This window comes from Musa acuminata, chromosome BXJ1-3 (genome assembly GCF_036884655.1).
Source record: "Musa acuminata AAA Group cultivar baxijiao chromosome BXJ1-3, Cavendish_Baxijiao_AAA, whole genome shotgun sequence".
Lineage (NCBI taxonomy): Eukaryota > Viridiplantae > Streptophyta > Magnoliopsida > Zingiberales > Musaceae > Musa > Musa acuminata.
In genome coordinates, this window is record NC_088329.1 from 41011663 (window position 1) to 41035046 (window position 23384).

A 23384-nucleotide genomic window follows, 5' to 3' on the forward strand; every position below is an offset into this window, starting at 1 on the left:
AAAAAGAACTTCTTGGATCTTCAGGTGATAGAGGGAAAACATATTAAAGATACATCAAATATTACTGAAACAGTTACAAATGATTCAGGTGCACAAACAATCCATGCACAAAACATTTTAACTGAGCTGAATTAGCATCTTACAATTTACAGGACTAATTTCATGATGGGTAATATACTATGATTCACAATAAACCTAGGAAGATCACCATCTACATGTGGTGTGGTGACCTTTACATTCTATCTAGGAAAGAACTAGAAATCTTCATTAGTTGTAAGATCCGAAGCAGAAACTTTCATAACCTCTAATTCTGACATTTGAGAACAGTTAGAAAGAGAAAACAACACAAAGCTGTTATAGTCACAAGAATTTTTTTGTTTTCCCCTTTGGATCAATCCTACTGGTAATGCCAGCTTGGCCTCCTCTCACTCCACCTGTACGAACAGAACTGGTTATTTGACTTTGTTCACCATTTTGATTGTTGCTGGAAGGAACATCCTCGATGATCCTCAAAAGCTCTTGTATTGGAATACTAGAGTGAGAAGCTTGTTTCAACAATGCATCATCGTCATCAAGACCCATGAAGCATAAATCCTCCCATTGTAAAGCAGATTCATCCACTAGAGGAAGTTCAGGGTTTACATCCCATTTCCTGTGAGGGCCATATTTATAACTTGAACTAAACCTAAATGAGCATATGCCAAGAGGTGAGTTGCGGAGAAAAAAAGGTATATCTAGATCATGATAATAAATCTGATAGCTGAGAAAAAAAAGCAGAGAGTCAACCTGGACAACAATCTCAAGTTAGAATGTACATATGCCAGATCGTCAGCACGATGTGAATTAAGTTCATGTCTTTTTGCACCACGGATGTAGCTATAAGTACTCCATGGTCTGTCAACAGACAAAGAGCTGATTGATTGTGAAAGAACTTTAAAGGCCACATCTCTTAGCTCTTTTGTATCACCTCCATGAAACTTCCACCACTGCAAAACATTGATTTTGGGATTTCTGGCATCTCTCTTGGCTACTGGAGAGGAGAACTTCCCCTTCTTTTCGACAAAGGACAGGAATTGCACACGAACAATGTCTTGATGATCAACATTTGGGTGCATTTTACATATTGCAGCAACAGCACTATCAAATATCTCGTCATCTTGATCTGTAAACAAACAGCGCTACATTATCCTTTTTTTAAAACATAAGCTGCACATAAATTGCAAGAATTCTACGAAAATGTTGTACTGGAAAATGAAAAAAAGCAGAATATATTATGTTGACTGCAAAAGAAAAAAAAAAGAAAGAGAAGAAAGAACCTTTGCAAAGCTTCTAACCAAGCATCCTAAAAGGAAACACAAAAGAAGCTTAATAAATTTATGTTTACTAGAAAACGAAAGAAAAGAAGTAGAAGAAAGAACCTACCTGGAGGGCATCTCTTCCTACCTCCTGGTGCAGGAATTTGAAGGTACTCTTCATCGTAATACTTTGGGGTGAGAGCATAGGCCAAGCATTGTAATGGAACATTTCTCTTGTTCCATCTAATGAAGACCTTCTCTTCCAAAATCATATACATATCCTCTCGTCCTCTCAGATTTTCTCTAATTTCTCCCAACATATTATCCATTCTATCACATACTTCACCAATAATGGGACCATCTTGATCAGTAAATTTGATCATTTTGTATATTGGTCTGATTATAGATAAGGCCAACTGTACTGCTACCCAAAAGTTCTCAGACATGACTGCTTCCTTCACATCATTCCCATGAAGTTTTATTTTCTCATCTATATTTGGAAAGGTAGCCCAGAATTCCCATCGATCTGACAAGACAGCAGCTGTCAGAGATTCTCTTATGTCAAGTAGAAGATAAAGAGTGATATAGTGTGAAGCATATGTTATGGCTGTAACTTTTAGCAACTCTAATTTTGAAAAGCTTTGGAAAATATCTACAGCTTGGGAATGATATAAGATATATTTGACTATACTTTTTGCAGTTTTATATGTCTGCTTAAGCCAAGGAAGAGCATTTATAATATCCTTCAGTATCAAATATAAAGTGTGAACCATGCAAGGATTCCAAAATATGTAAGGATACACTTTTGCCACTTCTTCGCTTGCAGCTCTGCAATCAATAGAATTGTCTGTGATCAACTGAACAACATTACATGGTCCCACCTTTTCAATTGTTTCTACCATATAATCAGAAATTCTTTTCTGAGACTTCTCAACTACTACAAAGTCAAGGGCATGTAAAAACATGGATCCAAACTGGTTTGAAGCCAATATGTTTATCAAAGGTTGATTTTTGATGTCACTCCAACCATTTGAAACAATTGAAATCCCATAAAGGGGCCACTTCTGCTTGAAGTCATCCAATTCTCTGTCAATCTTATTTCGTTCATTTTCTAAAAAGATAGTATTTGCTTTCTCATATGATGGGCTTTTATATCCCAATTCTTTACTAATTGCCAATACCATTTCTTCCCAATATGGTGATCGCAGAACATTGAAAGGGATGCCATTAGCACACAAACAGCGTACTACCTTAGAATCAACATCATCTCTGTCCTGTGTTGAGTAATCCTGCTCAAAAGGACTTACATAGGATAAGGCTAAAGAAGGCCCTTGTGACGTTGCCACTGAACATGCATTGAGCTTTGACTTCTTCAGAGGAACAACGTTTGGTGTACTCTCAACTTGCTCAACTTCTCTCTTTATCTGCATTTGTAGATTTTTGTCTGCTTTTACAACAGAACAATATCCAATTCCCTTGCTTTCTCCTTTTTTATGGCCCATCAAATGTGCATAAACACGTGTGTAGGTTCCATGATATATTTTGTGGCAGTATTTACACTTAAAAACATGAGAACCACCATGAGCATTTCCACATTTTTTTCCCTTAACAACATGTTTCCATAACACAGTCGCACTAACATTAGATTGACCATCCTCACCCAACTGTACCTCAAGTTCCTGTTGAACTTGATCATCTTCATGAAAAACCAAATTTTTATCCTCGAAGACAAAGTGTCCATCCCCAATGGCTGGGAACTCCATTCCACCATCATTGGTGCCCGTATGCTCTTCATCATAAGGAGAGCTAGTAGACATCTCCTGAAAGAAATATAATAGGTGTCAAAATCACAACAGACATCGGTAAGAAAAATATTCTCTAGTGATTCAACTTTAGTCTGACTGGTCAATTCAAAACCATCACATCATTTTGCAGGAACAGCGAATATGAGATATATCAATAAACTACCTTAATTTAACCTAATTAAAAAAGCAAAAACACTTATCACTTAATGTAATAATCATGATGATCAAATTTTGGATGACAAACATGGTATGCTAGATTGATTATCATTAATATAAATAAACATATATATATATATATATATATATATATATATATATATATATATATATATATATATATATATATATATATATATATATATATATATATATATATATATATATATATATATATATAGAGAGAGAGAGAGAGAGAGAGAGAGAGAGAGAGAGTCTTGCCAATATCCTTGACATACATTTGGTCTAAAGAAACAAAAACACACTTGTTACTCTGATCTAATATAATTTGACTTGTATCATAGTCCATAACTGATATGTAGGACACAGAAAGAGTTACCACAGATTTGAAAAGAAAATGAAAATTTTATTAATTCCAAACATATAGTCACATGCTTATGCCTGGCTAGTGGCTGGCCCAACCTACAGTGTTGGAGCATCTGCTCCATTTACTTTTCCTATAAAATCGAACATTCTAGGAAAACTCAAAGGATAAGTACAATAAGATAACAATGTGTACATAAGTAGACCCCAAATTATTAGACCAGCTTTAGTCTTTGCTCTTAGTGCACAAATTACTCAAAACTTTGTCAACAGTTCCTAAAGCTCTTGGGTTTTCCACAATGTCAAAGTCAAAGCCGGTCAATTCACTCAGTTTAAGTTGATATCTACAATAAGCAAGGACTGAGAGTGGCTCTTTTGTCACCTGTAGATTACTAAGATTGGTTCCAGTACACAGTACTTCAAAATATTAAGGATTTCTCAACCTCATGTCTTTTCAAACTGACCAAACTTATTAACAACAGGTAAATACTAGTGCTGAAATAAATTACATGTTGTCTCCTTGAAGTTGGAGAACACTACAAGCTAACTAGAGCTGGAACTTTTCCGAAGCAAACTGACTACTATAGCTCCTAGACAAGAAGGGACTAGTTCCTTATCTATTCTAGCTAATGCTAAGCTAAACAAAGGAAAACTCTCCAGAATGACTTTATCCACAACAGCATTACAGGATTCATATTCCAGTATATATAGGTTACCCACGTAAAGGCATACCCATAGGTGAAGCTGGTCTCAATTGGTAGGAAGAGATCTTAAAGGAAGAGCAAGATGTTAATAAGTAAACAGAATTGCCATCAAATTCATTCCTTTACTTGATGACCAAACATAAAAAAAGGGAAACTGGTTTGCCTCTGAAATCCACTTATAAAAGAGTAATATAATACCAGCATCAATTTAGCCTATATTAGCACATGTAATATATATAACTGGCAACTGATTATGTAAAAACCTATTAGAAATTATCAACTTAGAAATAGCCCCAGATACAGATACAATACTCTTAAAAGCATTTCTGGGAAAGTTAGATAAGAGGAAAAGTCAACTATGGGAAGAAATGTTGGAACCAATATCTAGTTTCAACTTTGAACCACTATAAATAGGATTGAGGAGAAGGACCACAGAAATGCATGAGAACCAATGGGATATAACTGGAACTACCAAGACTTCAACCAGAGCTGTTTTATGCTTTTACAACTTGTCATGCTTCTTTCGTATCTCAAGCAGTGTGACTGTTCACATGGCATAAAAAGACTTCCTCTCAAAAAGATCAAGTAGCATTTCTAATCCATACAAAAAGCTGCACGATTTGATCGGTTAACAAAGGCGATGAGAAAAATAATATCTTTTACCTTCTCCAGTTTGGTTCCCCAGCTAGGAAACCAAAATTTGGTGATATTCCTCTTATGCGATCAGGAAAACCCGGGAATGGTTTCAAGTTTTGTCAACAGAACTAGAGGAACTAGTAAACGAAGAAGAAGGTCAAAATAGATAAGCACGAAACCCCTGTAATTTACCAGAGGACCAAAAAATCATCAGTATGCACGTAATACAAAGCACAGACACCGAAACAAGAAAGCAGAGGCCGAAAACATGGGGAAAAGAAGCAAAAAAAATATAATGAAGATAACAATCGCACCTTTAATGCAAGCTAAGCTTCGCGCCCTCTCTGCCGTGAATCCCACTCCTGATATGATAGAAAGATTACCGCCCCTTGAGAATATGACACAGTTAGAGCATAATTCCTGCAGTAAACCAACGAATTGCTAAGCCTGGGAATAGAAATGAATCGCCGTTATTCCAAGGAAACAGATTCGATCACAAGGAGGCCGTGGAACAGGAAGCTACCTGGGCTTCGCGGGAGCAGCTCACGCTAGTGAATTAAAAGAGAAACGAGGGGCCGACCACGGGGAAACATAGGGTTTCCCCTCCCGAGGGCGAGAAAAGGGGGGAGATCGGAGGTGACGCTTGGAAAGAGTCGGAAGAGGCGATTTGGGGGCTTTGGAGGGACGTTACGGTAAGAATCACGACGAGCGCCATTAGAGATCCTTCATCACCTTTCTCTCCCTCCGAGCTCCGCCTTCGTTTCGCTTCTCGCTCTCCTCGTTCGTCCCCTTCGCTGGGACATGGGATACGGATTCGATTCGAGAACAGTGGCCGTGGATGGGAAACGGGGAGTTGACGGATCAGACCACGGGTCGGATCTCATGCATGATCCGAACCCAATTGCGGGTTTTGCAGTCGCGACTTGATCCGATCCGTTGCCCAAGTCGGACCCAAGCTCAAGATCCGCGGAGGGGTCAACAACTTCACGAGAGTCGTGTGATTTGGTTTCGCTTTGTCGTATCAGTAATCTCTTCGTGCTCGTATTTTTAATGCACCACACAATTACGTACTGAGGGTTCTTGTGGTGATCGTTGAACGGAAGCCGTCCGATTACTACATAACGGGAATCTTAAAGAAAGTTAAGGAACTTCCACACACTAATTCTTGTCATTTTTGTAAAGCTCAAGGCTATTTTGGGCATCTCATCTCGGCAGCTGACCTGCGGACGAAACGAGTCAACACACGACGTACATAAACAGAGAATTTATACTCACAACATCCATCTCTACGATCGCTCGTACTAGTCATCTACGCGACACCATCATACACCGTTGAATTTTTCCGTACGAACCCATCCCGCCGTTCGTATGCGGCTTGGCGGAGAGAGGCAGTCAGCGGGTCAATTAACGGTCGAGATTAATGTTGGGTATAAAATGAGCGACCCAGATTACTCTGTCGTATAAAGCTTTTAAGGAGCTCGCCCTTAATCGAGCGGCTGCGGTTGCATCCATCTCTCAAACGTGGTCTGTGGGCCCTGTCACTGAGGGTAACAGTGTCATGCGGTGACGGGACCTCAGCCCTTTGAGAGATTAGGGGAGATATTAAGGGGGCAGCAGTGTGGTCACGAAGGCGGAGTACCACAGTCGACCTCTCACCGCTTTTCTCCTCCGACCTTGAGCCGCTTGCCCACCCAAACCCTAAGAAGCCGCGATCGCCGTTGACGACCTCGAATCGGGGATTCGATAGGACGTCCGCCTAGAAATATAGGGTATTGGAAATCTCTGCCTCGATCCAAAGCCGGTCAGGTTCCGTTGCCTAATCCCGCCGATATGGTCGGCTCCGGCGGCTCCTCGGCGGCCCGCGTCAGCGGCACGGACCGCTTCTACAACCCTCCGGCGATCAGGAGGAAGCTTGAGCTGCAGAAGAAGCAGCAGCAGCAGCAGCAGCAGAAGGAGGTGATGCCGAGGATTCGGCCGTCCGTGGAGGCGACGGCGACGGCGGCCGAGGTCAAGGTGGTCGAGGACAGATTTGATCGCGATGATGCCTCTCTGAAGCCCTCTGTCTCAACGTCATCATCTCCCTCTCCTTCTCCCACCCCGCCACCGGCATCGCCGACTCCCGTCGGAAACCTTGACCGGCTGCTCGAGTCCACCACCCCCATTGTACCCGCCCGGTATTTCTCCAAGGTCTGGAAGTAGGCTTAGGTCGAAAGGAGCAGCTTCTCTTGTTTCTGTGGTTTCTATTGATCTGCATTTTGAACTGGTTCAGATGAGTGATTTGAATTCTCAACAACTGGCAGGCTACTGCAAGGGGATGGAGGAATGGCGACGAAATGGAATCTCAGCCCTACTTTTTCCTTGGAGATCTTTGGGAATCTTTCAAAGAGTGGAGTGCTTACGGTGCGGGGGTGCCCTTGGTGCTAAACGGGAATGATTCTGTTGTTCAGTACTATGTGCCATACCTCTCCGCCATTCAGCTGTATGTGGATACTGGTGCGGCCACATTAAGATCGGGGTATGGATTTATCAACTACCATGTCTAATAAAGAACTTAGTGCTGTTTTCTCACATTGATTGTTTGGGTCAGTAGCTATACTGTTTAGTCATTCAATTTTAGTAAAAGATGCAACATTTCTGCATTGAGCTGAGAGCAAAGTGCAGCATTTTGGTGGCAGGAATGATTCCAGTGTAACGATGTTGTTTCTTTTTGTTTGCATAAGGGTACTCCTCATTGGTTTAATGTTTTTAACCTTTGGCACCTGTGTTTATTTTATGTGTTTTTAGCTATGCATAAGGGTACTTATTATCTATTCTTTTCGCATAAGAGTACTCGTTATCTCTGTGCTGTATCTTCCTGACAATCTAGAAAGATCTAACTTCTTAAGTCAGTAATTTCTTGTCAATCTGCATCCTCTAGTTATAATGATTGTTAGGACCAGGCTTGCTTGTTTATGTAGTTATGGTGTAACATTAGATATGTTTTCTTAAGGGAGACTTCTAATCACAACAGAGGATTCATTTTAGTTTCACTTTCCTGTCACAATTGTTTGACAAGTAGTCATCATGGTAAAAATTGTAGAATTTTTTAAGTAGGACATATTGAAGCTTAATGTTTGAATAAGGTGGAAAATCTGTGAGTTCTGCTAGGACAACTACATCATATCATTTATGGTCCTACAAAGCACTTCCACAAAAGCAGGTCGAGCTTTTTCAGGTACCCAGGTCTATCTGATCTGCTTAAACCCTAGATTTGGACACCCTATAATTGGGTTCAGGACATGTTTGGGTATAGAAGTAGGTGGCCGAGTTGAATTCAGGTTTAGATTCTGGTATTTATGTAGTTAATTAGATTCAAACAAGCTAATTACACTTACACCCTATACTTGGACTCTATCAGCATCGCGGTTTCTGTACTTAAAAATTTACATTAGGATCCCTATAGTTCTGAAAGTGAAACAAATAACCTCATTTGCCTTAACGTCGTCAACTGCATTGACGGAAAACACAACACGTCATAGCACATGCTGGATTGGCACAAAAGTGATGGGCAAAACGGTAATTTCAACATCCATTTCGTTTCCAGCATATGAGATGCTGAAATTATTTTTTTTGCCAGTAAAGTTGTTAGAAACAAAAGGGATGTTGAAATTACCCTTTTGCTCATCACTTTCGCGTCGATCTAGTACGTGGTGTCACGTGTTGTGTTTTCTGTCAATGCAGCTAATAACACTAGAGCAAATGCGATTATTTGTTTCATTTTTAAAATTAAGTATAGGGGATAATATATAATTAGCCTGATTCAGACAATCGGCACTCCATCTTTTGTTACACCTAACTGATTTAGGAATGGCAGTGGGGTCGGGTCTTTTCAGGTACACAATCTATCTGATCCATGTATGCACCATGTATACACACCTAACTGATTAAACCTTTAATCAGGTTTGGGATGGATATGGCCGTATGGGTAGGAAGGTATGCACCCATGTCAAGTTCAGGTTCGGGTACCTATAAAATAGGGTTTGGGTGCAGGTTCAGGTAGAGTTTGTGGATACTTGATCTTCTGCCATCACTATGAAAGTGAATTCAAATTATCATTTTACTTAAATCTTACCAAAGATGCATGAACATTCAGAAAATTTGGAGCATATTAAATTGACTTGTAAAATTGTTTGAATTCATAGATACATTGTATTGGGATGGCTTATGTCATCATCTTCTAAGCTCATTGTACCATCATCACATAGACTCACATGTTATGAAAGGTGTGTCTAAAGTGGAACTAAGTAGTGAGGCTGCCAAGGCTCGCCTCAACTGAGACTTCATGTATCAGTGAGGAACACCTGAGGTATCTGCCCTGTATGCCTTTCCAAGAACATCAGGTGTCTGCATATAAGGTGTTCTTTTATATCAGTCTGTATTTCGTCCTAGCCATTCATTGATGCAAATTAGATTAATTTGATCCTAAGTCTCTGATTCAAGCAATGCACTTGTATGTTTCTTTTTACAGCTAATACAATGCTATTTTATTTGAGGTAGAAAGAAACCTAGATTTGTTTGGAAATCTTATTAATGATAAGTGAAGTTTGTGGATACTTGATCTTCTGCCATCACTGTGAAAGTGAATTCAATTTGTCATTTTACTTAAATCTTACCAAAGAGACATGAACATTCAGAAAATTTGGAGCATATTAAATTGACTTGTAAAATTGTTTGAATTCATAGATACATTGTATTGGGATGGCTTATGTCATCATCTTCTAAGCTCATTGTATCATCATCACATAGACTCACATGTTATGAAAGGTGTGTCTAAAGTGGAACTAATTGGTGAGGCTGCCAAGGCTCGCCTCAACTGAGACTTCATGTATCAGTGAGGAACACCTGAGGTATCTGCCCTGTATGCCTTTCCAAGAACATCAGGTGTCTGCATATAAGGTGTTCTCTTATATCAGTCTGTATTTCATCCTAGCCATTCATTGATGCAAATCAGATTAATTTGATCCTAAGTCTCTGACTCAAGCAATGCACTTGTATGTTTCTTTTTACAGCTAATACAATGCTACTTTATTTGAGGTAGAAAGAAACCTAGATTTGTTTGGAAATCTTATGAATGATAAGTAAACCCATGGTTTTGGATCTGTTATACACTATTTATGCTTAATATATCATCATTTCTGGGGTCATTGAGGTGCATATGCGTCATACCTCCTGCCTCAAGTTCGTGATATCTTGGTACATCAACTAGACTGATAATTTTGGCATGTGTATCTGCTTGTGAACATGTGTAATGGTGTTTGTACATATGATGTTCTAGGAAGTTTGAGCTATAGTTTGAGGATTTTCTTCTACCTGGCACTTGCCTAAGCACCTAGCTGGTTGCGATGACAACAATGACCATCATCTACTGACTTATAATGACAACTTTATTGTTTGTCATGTGAAGAGATATTTTTTGCATTTTTTTTCTCTTTTGCACTTTGCTTTGATCTCGTCATCTCTAGGCTTACTATCAGTGACTTAAGCAAGAGTCAGACAAAATAATGGGCAATTAACACTGTTCTTGGTCTTGCATGGCCTTTGGTGTTTTGGTGATTCCACAAGAAATGAAATTATAGGGAACTTCATAACCTCATAGCTTCCCTTGGGTTCCATAATATGTAAAAGATCTTGGGTAAATTGTCGATGGTTTCAGCAAGTATCATGGCAATTTGCAATGCACTTGGATTTGCGTTTTAGTGTTCTGGTCATTCTACAAGAAATGAGATTAGAGGGAACTTCATGTTCTCATAAGCTCCCTAGGGGTCCGAGAATATGTAATTAGTTTCAGGTGTTTCATGGCTTCGTAAAGGGTTTAGGTTAAGAAAATTGTCGCTTTGATTTTGGGCAAAAGAAACAAGGTTCAGTTTTGGTGGTGGCTTCCCTTATAGCTTACCCAGTGTTAGGAACGAAGAAGAGGAAAAGACAAGAGAAAGAAGCTAGAGCAGTAGAAGAGAGAAGAAAATGGACATAGTAATTGCATGTCTCTTTTTATTTTCTTGAGCTTTGTCACTCTCTTAACATATTTATTGTACTTATATTCTCATCATATATGGCTCTATTCCTCGAAATTAAGCGTTTTCTAGCAGCAAGCTTCTAAAAGTTCATCCATAATTTGATGTGTCATGTTGTCTCTTTTGATGTGTTATGTTAAAATTTTTGGCATACTCATGTCTCTTTTTGTCATGGTGAAGGCCCCAAGTTTTTGTTGGATGTAGAAATGCTTTAATATCTTGGCCATTAGTTAGGAAGCATCTTTACTTGACTTCATTCACATTTTTATTTCTGGCAGGAATGTATAGTATAATAGGAAAATGGTGAGAATCACTATTTTTATATGTCTAGAATCTCATAATGATTATACATGGTTATCTCATTCATCAAATTGGCGAATTATAGTATCCAGCTAAATAATATGTCCTTGTTACCAAATTGAAGTGTCAAACTCATAATCGGGTCCAAAAAATTTTGGCAAAAATCGAGTTTAATTACCTAAAGTTGGATGCACAAGAGCTTTTCAGTCTAGTTTAGCAGTCTTATTGAATTATGTAGTACATTTATATTACTTTGTCTAGTCCTTATTTGTGTACTTGGGAAGGGTGTATGTAGCATGTCCATAATAACTTTATCTGGTCCTTGACTGTGTACTAGAGGGGTGTCATCTAAGAGTTGATTTTCTATGTATTTAAATAATGCTTAACCATCTAGTTTGAGACCACCAGTTCATAAGCTCAAGTCAGATGATTGTGAAGTTAATAGATGTATATGTAACGTTTAAACAAACCATCTTAAAAGTATAACTAAGAAAAAGGATATTTTACCTTTACAAGGTTCCCTTTGCTGCTATCTTCACTTTACTATTCTTGACCCAGCTATGTTCACTTTTCCAGTACCATAAAGGAGATCTTTTATTTATAAAATCATCATTACCTATATTAGTCGATAAAATGTTACATCTGATTGCTTAGCCATAACTTATAGAAAATCTTGTTTTTTAGTTGACTTTTTGTGCTTATTTTAAGGCGATCTGCTGAGGGAAATGATGGGAATAATTATCTGGATACTAGCAGTGAGGGCAGCAGTGGCAGTGAAGAGAACCACATAAGAGAAACAAGTTCATCATTGGGCACAACTGGCCATATTGGCCAAGGAGGCTATGTAAATGATAAAAATGATGTTTGTCCGAAGCTAACACTTCCAGCATTCGAGTATTTTGAGAAGGACCCACCTTATGGAAGAGAACCATTGGCTGACAAGGTAAGGTTGGTCTTTGTTAGTTTACAGTTTGAAATATTATAATTAACAAACATTGACACTTTTTGCTGATGTACCTGTGTAGATATCAGTTCTTGCCAATACATTTCCAGACCTGAAAACGTACAAGAGTTGTGATATGCTGCCATGTAGTTGGATGTCTGTTGCCTGGTATGGTTTTAAGACTTCTTGGCATCACTGTTTGTCATCTGTCTTCAGCTACCTATTTTTGATAAAGCTGCATGCTTGGAGATGTTTCTTTTTCTGGCTGTTTTATTAAGAACCTCCATTTGTTGATACTATTGATTTCACTTAAATGATGTTCATGCTGCAGGTACCCGATATATAGGATACCAACAGGACCTACATTAAAGGACTTGGATGCTTGCTTTTTGACATTCCACTCACTGGCTACTCCTAGAAGTAAGCATCTAATAGCCATTTCTTAAAGCATGTGCACAAGTAGAAACACATTTATTTCACAATTTTTGAAGATATCAAATTTGGCTAACCTTACATGAAATATAGTCATACAAACACTATCCAAAAACTGATAAACAGAAGAATGCATTTTACTTATAGCATTTCAAGTTATTGAACCTTTGTTCATTGTTGAAAACTTTGTGTCAGTATTTTTTCCATATAATGCGTTAAGATGAGATCAGTTCATCCACTGAATTAGTCCTTTGTCGGGCTACAGTTCAGCTATTGTCACTTCTAGCATTCACCTTGGCCTCTAGGTTGCCATCTAGTGGGTAAACAGTCTTAGAAATGTTAGGATACACAACCTGGTCAGTGCTAAACTTTTGCATTTCACAGAAATGGATACATATACCAATAAATTAGCTATTAAACACATCTTTGTGACGAACACATGTAGTCATCATATCCTATTTTAAGATAATTTTTATTGGCATTGGATTAATATTACTTGAACATGTTTTCCTTGTTTTATGTTGTATCTATTTGATTATTTTCTTCTAGAAATTATTTAAATTACAATTGTTTTGGTAGCAGTCTTTTTCTTGCAAGGATTAAGAATGTTGCATGCTGATTTTTGAATATCACTATGGAATTTGTCAGCACATGTATAATATCTAACTCAAAAGTTGAACTGAATCTTGATAAATCGGTTGCCTGTCGTCTGGAGTAACACCTTGATGCCTACTCTAAGGTTCATTAAAGACCACTTCTTAAAAGAAGTGTGTGTGTTATATGCCATCTTAGTAGAAGTTGAGAAGTATAATTAACATAAATGTATCAGAATCTAGATTTGCACATGTGTCAACCCAATAGACCTACAAATTGGGGCAACCCATGCTTCTTCCACTGTTACTTCGCCATGTTTGTGAAAAACCTGCATGGAGATTCAATTGCAAGAGCTGTTGTTTTTTCTTTTTCCCACTTAATGTGGTTTGCTCATTTCTGACAGATAATGCCAGTCCACCTTCAGAGGTTCTTGACTCTTGCACAAACAGGAATGTCAAGAGCTGCAATGACAGGCCTGTGAAACTATGTTTGCCTGTTTTCGGACTGGCTTCATATAAATTCAGGGGGTCTATTTGGACATCCAGTGGTCTGCATGAGCAGCAGCTAGCAAGCTCGCTATTGCAAGCTGCAGACAACTGGCTTCGCCGCCTACAAGTTGATCATCCTGACTACCGTTTCTTTCTTTCCCACTCCAACACATTTAGGAGGTGATCTTATATTAACATTAGTTGTTGCTTTCTAACTTAATGTGCATCAATCTAAGTCTCCATTCCGATCCTGGGATTCAAACACCCATATCACATAGTTTTTGCTCCATGTATCTCGTTACTGTTTCTTACCCCCTCAATTAATATGTTTCTTGTGAAATTGCACGTGAACGCCTGTGTTATATCATAGAAAAAAAAAAAAATAGTTTCAGACAATAAGTTTTTGCAAATTTTACTTCGACTTTCCCTTTTCTTAATGGGATCTAGAATTTGAATAATTTCATTCTTTGTGCTTTTGATTTTGATGTCTGTTGGTGGATATGCATTTGCAACTTGACATAACTTGGAGATCTCATATCTTTGAGGTGCATATTAATGACTCTTGTCCAAGTTTTAGAAACTTCAAGCCTATGAACTTATATAGAATCAGCAAGAGTGGCGCAAGGGCTCTAAATTATATGTGCCCCGTTTTGCCCCCTTCACACTTTCACTGTGACTTGTTATTTTGTATGTAGGTCTAGAGATTGATAGGTAGAAATCTCACTTTCTTTCTTTTGTACCATTGAATTAGATAGAGATCAGTGAGATGACTTTCTGGCAAGTTTGCTGTTTCTCATGATTCGAGACACCAAAAAAAAAAAAAGCAAGGAATTATCATTTTGTTTTGATGTTGTTTTCAAACTTCTGACAAGAAAATTTTGGTTGGAGGAACTCATGCGGTTCTTTGAGGTTGCGATTGTCATCACAAACCTGTACTACCAACATACTTGGAAGATCAGGTCATGGTAGAGATGGGTGCTATGCCTCTCCAATAACAAGTTTTAGTTTGTCTGAACTTTTACCTTCTTTACTGATAATTATTTGATTTGGTGATTAATAATCCATAACTTTTTGCTGTTAGGAAAGACCTTAATTGTATCTCATGATCTCAAATAGATTGTCGAACACCTATCAGCAGTCTCTGTCTCGCAGCATCATGTATGATAATAATAGTTCATTTATGAAGTGCATGCAGGTAGTTGCGTGGAGTCCGACTGCGCCTCCATGACTCGCTCAGAAATATCATAAAAAGGAAGGATGACGGAGTTACCCCAGTCTCGCTCGCATCATCTTCCACATGCCTTCGGTCCCCTACTCAGGTACCTTTTGCCTGTACATGATTGCTGATTCGAAGCTGCCTTTTTGGATCGTCATCCCATTCAAAGAAGCAGTCGAGTGGAGAGAGGTCTCACATTCTTCGATTCCTTCACCCCTCATCCACAGACTACTGGCCCATGGCCGGCGCACTTTTCCTCTCCCGAGTGCTCCAAAGGGGTATGCCTCAAAAGCCTTTATCGCCGCTTTCGGCTGCCGCTCCGTTGTCCTCTTCCACGGCCGCCCCAGGCGCTAAGGATTCTTCCACCCCCTATCTACTCATTATAAGTCCGACGTTAGTCGGACGAAGTGATCCCACTTTGGCACCCACAACCACTACTACCTCCCCATGAACGACGCCGCCGAGGCTGCCGACTGCGGCGGCCGCGCAAACACCGCCGAGGCCACCGAGGGCGGACCGGGCCGCAAGGCCGTCGGGTATCCCTACTCCGCGATGGTGGCTCAACGGGCTCTGTTCGGCTCGCACCGGCGTCGGGTCGGCGGTAGGAAGGTCGGTGCCGGCGACGGCAAGTCGCATCCCAGTCGGCTCAGCAAGGTGTCGGCAGCGGACGATGGCAAGTGAGCCGGTGGTGGGCGTGTAGTTGTTAGGCTTATGGCTAGTTGTTGTCTCTGTAGCGTATGGACGCAGTGTAGATTACCTTCTCGCCGCTTAATGCACGAAAAGAATAGGAACTAAGGGCGTGGTTGAATGCTTGAATCGTTCCACCCTCAAAATAACCCGTCGCCACCGGGAATCCGCTCCTCCGCCTTCCTGAAATCGCTCGCGCTCCGTTAAAACCAAGCAAAAATTAGAAGCTATTAGTCCGCGATTATATAAAGTTCCTTTTTCCGCTCTCGCCATCTCTTCTCTCCCGCGATGCCCGACTACGACCGGGGCCACAGGATGGCGGTCTGGGCCCACCGCGCGCCGGCCGGCTCGGAGGCCGTGGCCGCCGCCGCCCGCGGACCGCCGCTGCGGCCCGGGAGGGGGAACGGTAGCCGGATCGGGACCGGCAGTTCCTCCTCCTCCTCCTCGACGGGGGAGTCGTGGGCCGGCGACCCGGAGACGAGGCGGCGGAGAAGGGTGGCGGGGTACAACGCGTACGCCGCGGAGAGCAAGGTGAGGGCCTCCCTCCGTAACGGGCTCCGCTGGTTCAAGGCCCGCTGCTCCGCCCTCGTCTACGGACGGTGACGCGCCGCACCCTCCCGGAGTTCCATCAAAGGACGTCACTGGTTTGTAACGTTTGTGATGAACCAACGTCGTGTCCTTCTTCTAACCACAAACGAATCAAAACAAACCCAAAAAAAAGGAGACTAATTATCACCTGCCGGTGGCTGTTAATGTTCCTCAACCTCTGTGTTGACTTCTCCTCTCTCATATATTTCTTCGTATTTGTCGCATCGAATCATCGTCATCAATGATGGTCAACTAATTAGGAAAGGGCGGGTTGGGTTGGGCCTTGGTAGATAGATAGTTCTTTGCCCACCTCATCTTGGGCCGCTCGATCAGATCAATCATATATATTAATTAATACACGAATCCCGAGGCAGAACCGATAGGTGACCTTCCAAGCTTACGCTATCATTCTCTTGATTGGACCTCATTCTCTTCGCTCCATCCGATGCGCTTCTATTTACCGTTGGTTTGACCTCTATGCTTGTTGCATCAAATGGACTCGACTGGTAATTGCATGATCTTTGTACATGCTGCATGCTTCAATTAAGCATATCAATTACAATATATATATGTTCTTAATTAATTATCACCCACCTACATTCAAAGTGGAGGAAATGGAGTTACCATTTCAAAGTGGAAACAACTCACTTTTACTCTACACGTCTGTTACATGGGGATACTACAGGAAGCCTACTTCCCCTGCCCTAGCTGCTCTGTGATGGATGCCTGGGTCTATCTTCCATTTTGGTAGTGCTGCCCATTAACCGGGATGCATCGATATGCGTGCAGCACGAAAAGGTCAGCATCACGCTGCCTGTCACGGCCTGGGAAAATGGACCCCACCCCACGTTCCCTTCCTGACACCAACCCGCATCTCATACCTTACCCCCCACGCCGTCGGTAATCTCACCCGGGGACTTCCTCGGCCCTCGTGAGTTCCTTCTCCTTTCTGGGAATGGGGACGCTGGTGGTGACCGTACCGAATACATCGGTCTACGCGGGCCGCTGATCCGCCGTTGTTTCTGGAAAGGCAGTTCTGAGAGCAACCGCCGTAACTGGCGAGGTACTGGAAAGATCAGCCGTGCGATGGGGATCGGACGGAGGAGCAGGCCGGTGGTCCCACCCGTGGGACCGGTCACGTGACCTCGCGACGCGTGGCGTGTGCTGGAGCGGGTTTCAAGGGGGAAGCTGTCAAGCGGCTCCGCAGCTGGTTGTTCCCTGAGGGAAGGGGGAATGGGGCCCGCGTCGGCTGTCGGGTTGCGCTTGGCGAGCCCATCACCTCGGGCTGGTGGGGTTCGGGCGCGACGGCTACTGGCCGGCACTGTTGGACCCACCGCCGCGCAGGAGCCGTGTGGTCCTCTTTTGCGGATCAGCCTGACGCCTGTCGCGGCTTGCAGCCAATTCCCCCAACTCTTGATCTCGCACATCATAAAATTCCTCCTCATTTCATGTACTGTTGCACTTTATTGGAAACTGCTCATTTATGAGCAATTTAAGACCAATAATGGCAAACACGCATCGCATGATGCTGTGCTCATTAATGTATAGTTTAAGAGGAATGCAATTAGTAGAATCTTTTTATAGCTACTGTTAACTGCTTTTGCTTTGTTATTATAATTATACAATACTACCGACCCCAAGACAAGTAAATTAAGATTAGGGCTGGGTAACAATATCATCGATGCACGCGAATCTAAAGGCGATTGGAAGCATCCAAGGGCGCACAGAAGTTGTAGATTTATTGTGGTGTTAATACAATAAAAGAGCTGCTAGCAGTGGCACTTTCGGAGATTCAAAAATATCCGAGGGTAAATACGGAAGAGCGCTTCCATCTTCGCTGTTAAGGACTCGAGCAACAACGACCTTAAAACCCCCCCCCGCCACCCTCCCCGCGTTCCCCCTTCCTTGTCGGAGACGAAGCTGACGCCGTTCTCCTACTTCGCGAGCGTCCTCCATCCTCACTGACACGATGGAGCTCGAAAACCCTAACAGTGGCGAGACCGAAGGATCCTCCTACTCCCCGAACCCCGGCAACAGCGAAGAGTTCGAGAGCGCATGCTCCACACCTTTCGCCAGCGCCCCCTCCAGTCCCGGCCGTGGCGGTTCCGTCGGCGGCGGATTCTTCTTCTTCAGCGCCCCCTCCAGCCCAATGCACTATGTCCTCTCCTCCTCTCCCTTCTCCGCCCCTGACTCCCCGTCCGAACCCGCCTCCGGCGACTTCTCCTTCGAGTTCGAGTTCTCCGCTCGCTTTCCTTCGCATTCGATCGCTGCCTCGGCCGACGAGCTCTTTCTCAACGGCCAGATCCGCCCCATGAAGCTCTCCTCGCACCTCCAGCGCCCGCAAGCCCTGGCTCCGCTCCCGGATATCGGCGACGAAGAGGAGGACGAGGACGAGAGGGAGGGCGCGCGAGGCAACCGCGAGGCAGCGGATATCGGCGTCCGTGGGCGCGATCTGAAGCTCCGGAGCCGGTCTGTCCATCGAAGGTCCAGATCGCTCTCCCCGCTGAGGAACCTTCCGTTCCGGTGGCGGCTGCAGGGCGCAGATCGGGAGGAGAAGGGTAAGGATCTGGACAAGACCCCAGATCCAGAGCACATCGAAGCGGAGGAGGCCCCTCCGCCGCCCGTTTCGGCTTCCTCCCGCTCCTCGTCTTCGTCTTCGACGTCTTCCTCCTCCTCGTCGGGTCGGAGCTCCAAGCGATGGATCTTTCTCAAGGATCTCCTCCACAGGAGCAAGAGCGAAGGGAGCGGCCACGGGAAGGACAAGTTCTGGCACGGGATCTCCTTCTCAGCATCCAAGGACAGGACGAAACCCACTCCAATCTCGAAGCCGGAGAAGAACCCGCCACCCGCACCCCCGTTGAAGCCGCAGGCGCCGCTTCCGAGGCCGGCGAAAGGACTTGGAAGGCGAAGACGGGCTGCGCCATCGCCGCACGAGCGGCACTACACCGCGAATCGCGCGCAGACGGAGGAGATGAGGCGACGGACTTTCCTGCCCTACCGGCAGGGCCTCCTCGGGTGCCTCTGGTTCAGCTCGAGGAGCTACGGCGCCATCCACGGCTTCGCCAGATCCCTGAATCCCGTTCCGTCAAGGTAACCCGTTCCGTCTTCTCTCCGTTATTGCCGTTATTGTCATCACCACCCGAAAGAAGAAGCCAATCGAGTTTGTACAGTACATGGGGGAGCTCGTCCATCTTGATTACTGCGTTGTAGTCTCAAATCCTTCACTAAATTTAGAGAAATCGAAGCCGTCGATGCGGGTTTTATGATTCGCATTCTCGTTGATGCTTCCGATTGCATGTCGTTATGTGACCGACAGGCATCGTTTTCGTTGATGCATGATGGACGTTTGTGTTCTTTTTGGACTCACCCGATGATGGAGACGGATGCGTTTCATTGATTGATAGCCATATCTCACTATCTCATCGACTAACCCTGCCTCTTGTTTTCAGGCCCATCTATCTCAAACGCTATGTGGTTAGGCTGCACCAGGTACTGTCCGATCCAAGAATTGGATGGATAGCCATACTGGTGCATGCTCCATCAAGAATGATGGACCAGCAATTTGACTTGTGGTCTTAAAGAATGATCAAGATCATGTGTTACACGCCATTTTATATGTGACATTATGACCGAACACACTCATCCAAAGCCGAAGAAATGGGGGTAATTCTTTTTTGTTGTACCAGCACTTAGCTGTGTGCATGTGAAAACGATTCAGAGAGAGAGAGAGAGGCGTACGTACGATGGGCCTAATTCGAAACTAAAGGTTCGAAATGATACATGAGTACCGATCTTAAGATTAGGGTTATGAAGATGACAAATTAGCACTTGAAATTGAAATAGAAGTGCTCATAGCTTGAATTCCTTATAGTCAACATGAAGATTCATGTTGAAATCAAAGTGGTTTGAGATCAAAGTGGTTTCTCCAAGAACAAGGCAACCCATTACTGCAATATATTTCTGTAGAGATGAAGCAGGGCGGCGTAAAACCCTAAACCCATCGCAGGACAATTTTGCCCTTCATAGAGCCTTTGAATCTCACAATAAAGATCGGCCGTTTGCGTTATATTATGGTGGGGGTGGAACAGTCGAAAAAGGGTTTCTCTTCATGTCCATGCTTGATTACCCGCCCGCTTCCAGGATTCTACCATCGGTGGATCGCGCGCGGCTCTTCGTCCCCATCCGTCAGAAACCATCGCTCCTGGGGCTCTCTCTCTCTCTCTCTCGGGCTTCGATGCGTGACGGCAGGAGCAGCTGGTTAACTGGTTCGGAAACCCGCTCCTGGTTCCTTCATCGAGGTGAAGATTCGTTGGTTCTTTGATTCTTTACCTCTCTGAATTGCTGCTTTGCTGCTTTGGTTCTTTGTTGAATTGCTAATAATTTTTCTGTGCTTATATGCCGTAGACGATGAATCTTTTTGCTTCTTTCTTTCTTTCTAGGGTTTAGGGATTAGCTTCGGAACCAAAAGAATTCGCTTTGAATTTGGTTGTAGGGTTGCGATGAATTCAGAGGGGACATTTGGCCTTCAAAATGCGTCCTTGACATCAAAATAAGCATTGCATACACACGATAGATAGAAGGTAGGAAAGGCTAAGTACTGCTTATGATGAAAAGAATGCCTCTTTGACAACGCAAGTGGGTGGGTGTGGGGGCACTGCTGGCTTGTTGATGATGATGATGAATGATGATTTGGTTTAGAAGGTTTATGCATGAAGCAATGATGGGAATCGAGTGTCCCCAACTAATTTGATCTCATCTGCTTCTGCCATTTAGCTGTGATGGAAGGTCTCAACGCAGTTCCGTACATACGGTATGGTACGAGCTGTATTTATCGGTCCGGCAGTTTATCGATATACGTAACATGGTTTGTGAAAGATACTATGTGTTCCATGTTATTTTTATTTTTTTTGTGTATTTTTTAGAATTTTCTCAAAACTCGATACGTATCTATCATCATCTGATTGCTGACATTCACATCACATGTGGGCAAAATCCTATAAAAAATAAAAAAATAAAAAAACTTTTTTTTTTATTTTTTTAAAGATGAGATTATCTCCGGTCTTTGTTTCGTCCATCGTTGCCTTTGCTCCTTACCCAACTTGATCAACATGGTTAGAGCTTTCGGTGTCGATGAAGGATGCAACATCGATTACGAAGTAGGAGATGGGAAAGGGGTGAGCTACCAAAGGATTAGAGAGCGATCGTGGGAGAGGTACATGGTGAGAATTCAGGATCTAGTGAAGAAGTGTCACACATTGCCAAGGAGGTTTTGCATAGCTTTGACCACGGTTCCAAAATCGATGATTCCAACTTCTCAAAACCAGAAATCGAAATCGAACGGGTGAGGGTCGATTCGAATCGTTAATTTTTATTTGTTATTTTAATTAAAATTAATTTAAAATATAAAAAATCATAATTAATTTAAAAATATTATTTAAATCATAAATATAAAATCATACAAATGTAAATATTAAAATAATTAAAAAATTAAATTTATTTTTGAACAATTAAAATTAATTTAAAATTATGGAATCGACGATTCTAATCGAAACTAAAATCGTCGGTTTTGATTTTTGAATTATCTTTTCTAGAATTAATATCGGTCTCGGTGTCACGACCTTAGTTGGAATTGCCTAAGGCCTTGCGGCCAAGACACTAACTTAGCTTACGTTGCCTAAGACGCGAGGCACCCTTGTGGCAAAGACGCGAACTTAGCTTGCGTTGCCTAAGACGCGAGGCACCCTTGCGGCAAAGACGCGAACTTAGCTTGCGTTGCCTAAGTCGCGCTTCGCCCTTGCGATTTGCGTCCACAAAGATCAGCCCACTTGCAACCTCTAGCATGTCCCCAAGGACCTGTAAAAGAGAAAGTTGATTAGTTCGAAGAACGAGCGACAGACAAGTCCGGACGTCTCGTGAAAATGGGAAGCTTTACAAGCAATTCAACCAGCACCTTGCGTGCACAAGAGAATAGAGGGAGAGGGGGAAAACAACGACTTTAGATGGTTGAACGAACAGCTACAAGTCCACAAACAGCTGCTCACCGAGTGCCGGGCGCGACAACAAGTTTTCGTCAAGGTAACGTGCGAACTTGCGAAAGATTGTTCAACGCCCGACACTATATCGAAGCCCTATCCAGCCCTGCGCCACCCGGGTGGTTCCAAGGGGCTGAGATGGCTTACGTTTTGGCTGCAGTAGCGGGCTGCAGAAATCAGCCCGTGGCACGCGAAAACGGAGTCGTTTTGGGCTGTTTTGGGGTTGTTTTGCTCGGTTCGATGAGTGATCGCACTGTAACGCTGTAACTTATTCGAACTTACATTTTTACAAGCAAAAGGATTCAAAACCAAGACAAAACATGCTGCCAAGCAACTGTACATGTAGATGAGGGCGACGAACGGTTCGTTGAACGGAGTTGTTGCGGGTGCGCGACGACCGTTCGTGACATCAAGTCGATTTCGCTTTTGGCCCAATTTGATTTCGATTCGAATGGAACCATGGTTAGGGTTAGTTGTGCATATTTATGACATCGTTGCGTTCCACGGCCCCAAGGTCAAGACAAACTTACCTTGTCCCTTGACCCCATCGACGATAAGCAAAATGTTCCTCAACTCTAATGTCAACATTATCAAGCCTTTCATCTCACCCAAGAGACTCTTGAGAGACTATTGACCTCCAAAGTGCTAGCGGTGGATGAGAGCATGGCAATAGTAGTAGACGAGGGGCAATAGGACGAATGTCAAAGGTAATCTCATCTTTTAAAAAATAAGAGACACTTTATATGAATAAACAAAAAAAAATGGAGTGCTCTATTAAAAAAAAAGTAAAAACTTTGAAATTTATTTTTGAAGAATTTCCTGGAAAATAATATTGTCCTTATCAATAATGAATATTCACCTTCATCATTTCACTTATGGCGTCGCTAATTACGGTTGTGTGCGCTTTGGGTGTCGCCATAACAACTCGGTCATCTATTTTTGAATCTAAAGTCGGTATGGGGGGATTTAGTGAAAGACGGCTGTTTAACAAAAAAATAAAACAAAAGTGAATAGCAAATATAACTGAGAACACGAAGATCGGATATCTTTTGTCATGGTTTGCTTAAACTTCCT

General features: G+C 42.5%; 4 protein-coding genes across 9 annotated transcripts; 3 read left to right on the plus strand and 1 right to left on the minus strand.

The window, feature by feature from the left end:
• Positions 1-104: 104 nt before the first annotated feature.
• LOC135631027 (uncharacterized) lies at positions 105-5785 on the minus strand. Of its 3 annotated transcripts, none has more exons than XM_065138399.1 (6): positions 5504-5785; positions 5295-5400; positions 5008-5161; positions 1423-3115; positions 787-1162; positions 105-685 (listed from the first exon to the last, which is right to left on the minus strand). In XM_065138399.1, exons 4-6 carry the CDS (start codon positions 3110-3112, stop codon positions 361-363), a joined length of 2391 nt encoding a protein of 796 aa, XP_064994471.1. In that variant the 5' UTR covers positions 3113-3115; positions 5008-5161; positions 5295-5400; positions 5504-5785; the 3' UTR covers positions 105-360. The 3 variants fall into 3 exon arrangements, with proteins under 3 accessions (XP_064994471.1, XP_064994478.1, XP_064994486.1); XM_065138406.1 differs by having other exon boundaries at positions 5295-5427; XM_065138414.1 differs by lacking the exon at positions 5008-5161.
• An 811-nt stretch (positions 5786-6596) lies between these two features.
• Positions 6597-15819, plus strand: LOC135631039 (uncharacterized). Of its 4 annotated transcripts, XM_065138421.1 has the most exons (7): positions 6597-7167; positions 7281-7495; positions 12039-12273; positions 12356-12441; positions 12605-12693; positions 13703-13967; positions 14983-15819. In XM_065138421.1, the coding sequence occupies exons 1-7, from the start codon at positions 6811-6813 to the stop codon at positions 14984-14986; spliced, it is 1251 nt and encodes a 416-aa protein (XP_064994493.1). In that variant the 5' UTR covers positions 6597-6810; the 3' UTR covers positions 14987-15819. The 4 variants fall into 4 exon arrangements, with proteins under 4 accessions (XP_064994493.1, XP_064994506.1, XP_064994512.1 ...); XM_065138434.1 differs by lacking the exon at positions 13703-13967 and having other exon boundaries at positions 14974-15819; XM_065138440.1 differs by lacking the exon at positions 13703-13967.
• Positions 15820-15960: 141 nt separating this feature from the next.
• Positions 15961-16499, plus strand: LOC135631058 (uncharacterized). Its single transcript, XM_065138449.1, has one exon. It carries the CDS (start codon positions 15979-15981, stop codon positions 16291-16293), a length of 315 nt encoding a protein of 104 aa, XP_064994521.1. The 5' UTR covers positions 15961-15978; the 3' UTR covers positions 16294-16499.
• Positions 16500-18152: 1653 nt separating this feature from the next.
• LOC135631064 (uncharacterized) lies at positions 18153-19558 on the plus strand. Its single transcript, XM_065138457.1, has one exon. It carries the CDS (start codon positions 18248-18250, stop codon positions 19370-19372), a length of 1125 nt encoding a protein of 374 aa, XP_064994529.1. The 5' UTR covers positions 18153-18247; the 3' UTR covers positions 19373-19558.
• Positions 19559-23384: the final 3826 nt, after the last annotated feature.